Source organism: Quercus lobata, chromosome 2, assembly GCF_001633185.2.
Source record: "Quercus lobata isolate SW786 chromosome 2, ValleyOak3.0 Primary Assembly, whole genome shotgun sequence".
Taxonomy (NCBI): Eukaryota; Viridiplantae; Streptophyta; class Magnoliopsida; order Fagales; family Fagaceae; genus Quercus; species Quercus lobata.
The window spans coordinates 31,441,240-31,449,948 of record NC_044905.1 but is presented as its reverse complement, the minus strand read 5'-3'; the positions used below and the strand labels follow the sequence as shown (position 1 = coordinate 31,449,948).

General features: G+C 32.9%; 1 protein-coding gene across 1 annotated transcript; it reads left to right on the top strand.

Moving 5' to 3' along the window:
* Positions 1-1,227: 1,227 nt before the first annotated feature.
* LOC115975332 (COP1-interactive protein 1-like) lies at positions 1,228-6,567 on the top strand. The gene is made up of 3 exons (XM_031096069.1): positions 1,228-1,290; positions 3,740-3,926; positions 4,272-6,567. The coding sequence occupies exons 2-3, from the start codon at positions 3,770-3,772 to the stop codon at positions 6,554-6,556; spliced, it is 2,442 nt and encodes an 813-aa protein (XP_030951929.1). The 5' UTR covers positions 1,228-1,290; positions 3,740-3,769; the 3' UTR covers positions 6,557-6,567.
* Positions 6,568-8,709: the final 2,142 nt, after the last annotated feature.

Genomic DNA, 8,709 nt, shown 5'->3' with positions numbered 1-8,709 from the left:
AACAGTTAAAAAAAAACCCAGAAGTCTCCGTTCATGATGGATAATCAGGAAAGAAGAGCCTGATAAGACTATAAGTTATCCAGGTGGACGCTTGAACAGTAAGAAGAAACCCTAAAAGACTCAGTTCATGATGAATAACCAAAAAAGAAAAGCCCGATAAGGCCAAAAGTTATCTTGATGGACAAGGACAAAGTACGAAGAAGAAGGAGATGACTCATATAAAAGAGAAGAAAAAAGAAAGAGTGGAACAACAAAGAATACATTGAAAGACAAAGAGATAGAGACTAGAGAGTGAAAAGAGGCTAGAGAAATATCCTTGTAATACAAAAAGTAAATAAAGAAGAGAGCATTTCGATATATTGTAAGCACCTTACAATTCACGTGTTCTTGTCCAAAATTCCTACTGTGGATTAATATCGACTCATAACACAAATTAGTTGTAACATATATCTTGCTTAGTATCATTAATTACTAAGTTGAGGTTTATGCTCGTACAATTGTTGTGGATCAATATCAATCCATAACACATATTAATTGTAACATATATCTTGCTTAGTATCATTAATTACTGAGTTGAGATTTATGCTCGTACACAATCCATAAATAAACATACACTATTATTGAGATACATTACATACATATACATATTGTAAAATTCAAAACTTTTATGTGAGTATATCTCCCAATAATTTCGGATAAAGTTTCTTATGTGCAATACATTAGGATTCTTAATAAAATTCAAACACAGTTCCATTAAATTTAATTGTCCTGAAGAACTAATATTGCATGTACTTCAACGATCAGTGCAAGTTGCAACCATATGTTTGAATTTCACTGTCTCGACTCTTGATTAGAAATGGTTTAAGTTGCAAAGGTACAACCTGGCCAGGACACAACCTCCATTTCCTGCACTTATCACACCCGATAATTTCCCAACAAAATCCAGTACAAGGTAACAGACAAAACGTGGGAAATAGCTCACGTGGCAACACATGATCATACAAAAACAAGTATCTAATAATTTCATCTGAACATAGCGCGTTTTTTTGCTCCCGAGTTGGCGATAAATTGAGATTCTGACCGATTCAGGGGGTTTTTGGAGTAAATAATGCCAAATCAAAGGGTAATTTATCTTAAGAAGCGCCAAAATTTTCTTCTGCAGATAAGGACAACAAAGTATAAGTTTTATAATTAATTAAAAAGATTTTTATTTCTTATTTCGTTTATTCTATTTCCATTGGATTCAGAATTCAGATCTCTTGGGGGGACAGTTTTATGTTCAAATCTGAGGTGATTTTTTTAATCTCATTTATTTACTTTTTACAAATTGGTATATACCACTTTGTATGGTTATATGCTTTTTTAGAATTTCATATGATTTTTTTTAGAATTTCATGCTTTTTTAGAATTTTATGCTCTTTTTTTAAGCATAAAATTTTTTCGTGCTTTATTGAACTTTCGTTTTTAGAATTTTTTTCATAACATTATTGGAAACTTTTGAATTTTTTCAGTTTTTCTCAAACTGTCTTATCTCCCAGAAACCTAAGCTTGAACATTAAATTAAAAGACTTCGATGGTGCATTTGTTTGTTTATTTGTTTATAAATGCTAGGAGATTAACTTTGATTCTATTTTTCAACCAATCAATTTTAGATAAAAAAAAAAAAAAATCATCCTGTGGATCACCTTTTAATTGTGTAACAATAAACCCAGGATCCAGTTTCTATTAAAAAATTTCTTAATAAAATGGGTCAAATATTCAAAATTGATTGCTATCTAAAATGAGATGTGATGATTGCTCTTTATTATCACACTAAGACACCACTTGATGATTGCAGTTTCATCATGAGAGGCGGTAAGCAGCCATATGTGGATAATTAAAGAAAAAAAAAAAAGAGAAAATGTAAGCAATCAATTAGCCATCAATTACAAAGTGTAATGCACAATAGATAATGTTTAGGGAAGCTGCCAATGGACACCTCGCGATAAGAATTGATGGCTAACACTAAAAAACGAAAAAGCAAAAGGGAAAAAAAGAAAAGAAAAGTTGGAATTAGTTAAAGAAATTGTCGTGAATCAGGGGGTTCTATTATCTTATATTGAAGTTGACATATGAAACCTCTTGCATATGGAGAGGAAAGGAATTTCAACCAATGGACATATGTTAATTTGGTGGGCCTACATTGTCAAAATCATATTTGTATACAAATTTCTAGTTATATGGTTTTTTTTAGTTTCTTGTCAATGTTAGGTGTTCCTCATTCCTATGTTGTCAAAATTATATTTGTTATTATCAAACAATCTTCAACATATATATATTAGTATATAAATTTCCAGTTCTTATTCTTTTAATTTCTTGTCACTATGTAATACTTTTAAAAACCAATTTTGTTTGTGATTTAGCTTTTTTTTTTTGGTGATGTTTAGCTCCTATTTTCATTTAATACCCTAGTGCATTTTTGGTTTTGCAGTTTCATTTGCTATATATGGCTTTTTAATGTGACTTTGCCATTAATGGATATATATGTTCAAACTTCTTGTTTTAATTTTTACCTTAGATTCATGAACTGAATGGTTCAAGTCACATGAAGAATCCCATGCGATATAATGATTTTGTTCATTTAATCATTATTGGTGAGAGCAGCATAAAGTGTTTCTTGTGAATGACATGTTTTATGACAGATTCTATTATGGCCTTCCTTTTCTTGGCTTTTCTCCACGTAACAGTGTAGATTCCTTCTTACAATTTCTTTGTTTCCCATATGACAATTTAGTTTTACTTAGTCAAGAGAGACAAACCATGGGGCCCAAGCTTATGAAAGTTTAGACCTCAATGGGAATGTTGGGCTCCATGGAATTAACTGGAATGAATAAGCTTTCAGGTTGCTAGTCCTGCTTTACTCTGTGTTTGACCATATGTTTGCTTATGTCTCCTTTTTTTTTTCCTTGATCTTTATTGGAATAATTGTTAATTGTAGTTAAGAAGTTTGGAACTTTCCCAAGGTGGTGTATAGTGCTTATCATTGAGTTTAAGTGTTCCACTGAAATGGCATATAGATCACCAATTTAAGCTGTAATTTTATATCATTCAAAAAGCTTTGAACCTCCCTTCTTAATAGTAAATTTTATCTTATCCTTTTTCTCAAGCCTCAGTGTATCCAGGGAACAATCACATTTAGCTTTATCCTTTTTCTTTGGGTTCTATATTCAACAAATAATTTGGCCCTTATCCAATTCCAATCAAATCCTTTTGTATGCAGAACCTTTCCAACATATTGATGCTAGGAATTTTGTAAAATGATATCATGACAGACTTACCCAAAAAAAAAAAAAAATCAAGACAGGACTTATTGCTTGGGACTTCAGTAGTGCATTTTGACATGGTAGAGAATTGTAACTGTTTGCTAATTACAAATCACGATTACAGACGGGCATGCCAGCTTTCCTCTTAATGAACTTTACTAATTTATTTTTAGTTAACATGTTCTTGGACTGTTCTTGCTTGATTATTTCTTTGCCAGCTTGTAGTGCTAAATTTGATAATTCTAATGTCAGTCTGTTTGTCCATTCCCTGCATTTGTTGCTGGGTTAAAAATAAAATAAAATAAATTAATATTAGGCAAGCAGTAGGTGTTTTGCAGACTAATCAAATGGTTCAATGAAGTGTGCACGTTTCAGTTCCCATGTCTGAATCCTAAAAAAACATAATTAATTTTAATGCTTTTTTTTTCCCCTTCTAGATCGCAGGTCTTTGGTGCTGAGGAAGGAAAATGCGTTGTCTTGACAAGTACACTTCCATGTGGAAGTCTGCTAAAATGTCTAAACTAGAAATGATAATGCATCGGTTGGGTTGGGGGAGTAAAGGAAAATCCTTTGCAGGCCGCATGGATCTTGAAAACACAGAACAAATATCTAAGACCAAAACAGGTGCAACTCACTCTTCCATACAAACCATAACTTTGAATTTCTGTTTGCAGTTATGTAGAGAAAAGTACGGCGAGCAAAGCATGCATTTTAATGAGACACATGACATTATGCTTAACTTCAACCAACTGGGGCATTTTAGTTATTACTATTATTTTGCCTGAGTAGTGAGTAGTAACCTTGGTACCATAAACGCAAAGGATATGTCTCATTGTCCCAACTCTATTTCTATCATTTTGCACCTTTGTGATGTGAAAATTTTGAGCTTGCGAGCTATTTATAGAGTTCTATTTTTGAAGTTAAGCATCATCAAATGTTTCTGGTTGCCGTTTTCCTCTTAACTTGCAGAAATGGATAATCATATGACAAGGATCTTGAAGCTTATCAAGAATGAAGATCGAGGGAGAAAAGGTAGGAAGCATAAGGGCCCAAAAAAGGAGTCAGAACTTGTCGGACTCATTGAGGACTTTTACACACAGTACCAATCACTCTATGCCATGTTTGATCATCTGAGAAGAGAGTCAGGTAACGTTGGTCGTGGCCGAAATGAAAATGAAGTTTCTTTCTCCAATTCAAGCTCAGACTCGGAATATTTTTCCTCAGAGGAATTTGACAGCAGCAATGGCAGAGTAGAAAATGAGCATAAGGAGGAGGCGGAGAGAATTAGAAAAGAACTTGAAACAGCTGAATTCGAAATTACTGATCTGAAGCATAAATTGGCCTCTACAAGTCAAGAAAAGGAAGCATTAAATTCAGACTATATGGCCGCCTTTAGCAAGATTCAAGAAGCTGAAATTATCAACAAAAATGAGAGGATTGAAGCGGATAAGAGAGAAAAGGAACTTTTGGCTATTATAAAGGCACGTGAAATTCATGGGAATCAAGCCTCAGCTCGGATAAAGGATTTAAAGAGCCAGTTAACTGGCTTGAAAGTTGAAGTGAAATCCTTGTGTGGCCAGAAAAGAGATATGGAAGCACAGATTGAAAGCAAAGCAACTGAAGCTAAACAAGAAAAGGAGAAAAATACTGGGCTGCATGCCTGGATTTCAGAACTTGAATTGTCATTAAAAGAAAAAGACTACAAAGTATCTAGTCTCCAGGAGAAACTCAAAGATAATGAGGAATATTCAATGTCTAAAATTGCTGACATAATGGCTCAGGCTAGCAATTTGCGACTGGAAGCAAATTCTTTTCATGCTCAAAAAGCTGAACTGGAAGAAAAGAATCAAAAAATGGTATGCGAAAGAAATGGAGCATTGGCTCAATTCAAGGGCTTAATGGATCAGGTCACTGCAATGCAGATGGAATTGGAGACCCTACACAACCAGAAATCTGAATCAGATCAGCAAATGGAGAAAGAAAACAAAGAAACATCCAAATACCCGGTCGTTATTGAAACCCTGAAAGATGAATTAGCAAAAATGAGCATGGCTGAAAAGAGAACGATGGATGAGAAAGAAGGTTTTCGCATACAGGTGAAGGACTTGGAACTGGAAGTGGAGTCTCTACAGAACCAGAAAAACGAATTGGAAGAGCTTATAAAGAGTAAAGTTTGCGAGACAAATCAGTTGGAGGAGGATAAGGAGGGGCTGCATGCTAGAAATCTTGAACTAGAGAGAGCATTGACAGAGAAGGAGGATAAGCTTTCTGCTCTTCAAAAGAAATCTGAAATTAAAGAGAACGAAGCTTCTACTCAAGTTATGAACTTAGCACAGGTTAATATGCTACAAGATTCGGATTCCTTGTTGAACAAGAAAAGCCAGTTGGAGCCACAAATTGAGAGAGAGAAACAAGGATCATCCAAAAGGCCAAGTCAAGTAAGTCAAAACATCAAGTTGAAAAGAAAGATTGCAGATGGGCAAAGAATTGTGAAGAATAGCACTATAAACAAGACTAATGGAGAGCATAGAAAAGCTAAATTTTGGTTGCAAAAAAACAGGTTATTTCTACAAGCTGCAGAAAGGAAGATGGAAGAATTGGCAGAAGCGTTCTGCAAGAATCTTGATGATAAAATCCATCTCTTGTACCAAAGAGTCCTGGTCATTGAACGCTTACACACTGAAAACAAAGATAGCTACAGGATGACACAAAATAGATATGAACAAGAAATTGGAATGCTTGAAGAAAAGGTGGCAACATATGAAGCTGAGCTAAGGAAAATGAGTCATACATTGGAAACAACAAGCAATGCATTGTGTGGAGCAGAACAGGTCAGGAAGATTGAGGAGTATAACAGCAATGTTGTTAGTCGTATTACCAACATGTTGAATGAGCTTCAGTTTGCAAAGGACTGGGTCACAGTAACAAACAATGAAATCAAAAGACTAAAGCATAATGAAAGTTGTTTGGCTGCTCAACTTGAGAACAAGGAGGAACAAGAATTTATATTAAGAGAGAGGGTTTGGAAATTGGAAGCACAGTTGAGCAAGGAAGGAGGGGAAAAGCTAAATTTGATGACAGCCATAAGCCAACTTGAAAAGAAGGTGGGAAAATTGGAGAAGAACATTAAAGAGAAAGATGAGGAGTTGATTAGTCTTGGGGAGGAGAAGAGGGAGGCCATTAGGCAGCTATGTTTGTTAATTGATTATCACCGCAGCCGCTATGATGATCTTAAGGAACTGATGCAACAATGAAAAGTAGAAGCACGACATTAACATATTATAGATTTAAAGATATACCTAGTGTCATGTCATTTAAAATTGTAAATTACATGACATAATGTATACAATTATATATAATGGAACGAATCTTGAACTTTGAATGACCCTATTATAATTTCTTGCTAATGACATTTTCATTTAGTATTGTAAATCATGATTAATTCATTCATTTTTACATATAATAGAACGAATCATGTTCTGAACTTTGAATGACCCTCATAATTTTCTGTTAATGACATTTTCATTTAGCATGGTAAATTAATTCATTCAATTTCCCTTAATTTTTTTTCCCAATGAGACAGGTCGGTCAGCAAAGTACACAAACATAGTGGCAACTTAGCTTACCTCATTGTATTCATATTCATAGCTTAATTTTTCCTCAAAAAAAATATATATATATATATATATATATTCATAGCTTAATTTAAATAAAAATTCAATTGTCTTGCCAAGAAAAAAGAAACAAAACCTTAGCTTTCCCTCATTGACTTCGTAATACCTTTTGGGGTACATGTAACTTTTTTTTTTGAGAAGGAAGGGTACATGTAACTTGATTATGACTAGATTATTCACAAATCAATTGTTATTAATTTAGTTTGCTGCCTCTTAGTTAAATTCTGAATTGGAAATAAATTCATCACTTTATTGTTTAATTATTTTCTTGTATAGTATACAAGTGTGACGTGATTCATTGCTTATTTGTTTAGACTTTAGATGCCTGAAAGGTCGCATATAACGTGACCACTTGATATGTGTTTTGAGTTTTGACATTGAGAGGACCCAAAAAGCACATGGTTTGGTTTCTAATACTTTAATAAATCTGATAATCACATCAGTTCCTCCAAAAAAAAAAAAAATCTGATAATCACATCAATTGAATTTGAAACATCCTCCGTACAACAATTCCAAACTTTTGACAACAATTCAGACCCAAACATAAATATCTTAATGGGAAAATTCTAAAATATCCAACTTTTTTTTAGGGTACCTCTACTAATAATATGGTTATATATGAAATAAATAAAGTTTTAACAATTATATGGTTTGTTTACCAAAAAAAAAACAATTATATGGTTTATGTCACCACAATATAGTTGAGGAAAAAAAAAGCTTCTTTTTAAATTGAGCGTGCTTGTCTTAATAATTCTAGGCACTAAACATGTACTAATTAATAAGTAGTATTCCCACCGGTTTTAGCTCAATGTGGACGTCAAATATTTTTGAGATTGAAAACTCAAAGTTATTCTAGTCCTGCGTGGAAAAATAAACCTTGAAATTTATAAGTAAATTTTTATAAACTTAGTAAAATTTCTTATCATCAAATAAAGACCTAAGATTAAATCAAACCAAAAAGATGTTTATTGATGCTTTAACATAATTTTAAATGAGTAACAATATATTAATCTTATCAAATCTATTATAAGAAAAAACTTTGAAACGTGATATGTTTGGTTTCCATTTTTTAAAACAGTTTTGAAAACACCATTAAAGAGTTTTCAAGAATGAGAACAAAAAAAAAAACAAAGTATAAATGGTTTTGTTTTTTGTTACTTTCATGGTAAACATTTTTCATTGTAAAAAAAAGATTAATCAATATGATTTCTTTGACCTCTAGAGTAGTTTTAAGATCACAATTTTTATCACAACTATCTTATATGACAGATAATTACTTACTGGTTATCTAGAGCCTGTTTGGCCAACCATTTTTCATCACTCAATTTCCATCACTTATCACTCATCACTCATAACTCATAACTCATTACTTATCACTCATCACTCATCACTCAATTTTTCACACCCATTTGGCATTATCACCCAATTTCCATCACTCAATATTTTTCACACTATTTATGGGCCCATACCTGTCAGCCGGTGTAACTTTTTTTTTGGTGTTTTCAGTACCCAAACTCACCGAAGCTAGCGTAAAAAAAAAAAAAAAAAAAAAAAAAAAAAAAAAAAACTGAAGACCGAACCAGTGAAAAAAAAAAAAAAAAAAAGACCGAACAAGTGAAAAAAAAAAAATACCAAAACTAAAGACCGATCAAGTGAAAAAAAAAAAAGAAAAAAAAGTCAAAAGGTGGTCAAAAGTTACGGCTATGGGTCCCTCCATGTGTGTTTATTTACGA

Bases quoted from the DNA above. Each gene is read 5' to 3' on its own strand.
- LOC115975332 (XM_031096069.1), top strand. From the start codon at position 3,770: ATGCGTTGTCTTGACAAGTACACTTCCATGTGGAAGTCTGCTAAAATG. The intron at 3,927-4,271 runs GTGCAACTCACT...CTTAACTTGCAG, and splicing joins AATATCTAAGACCAAAACAG to AAATGGATAATCATATGACA.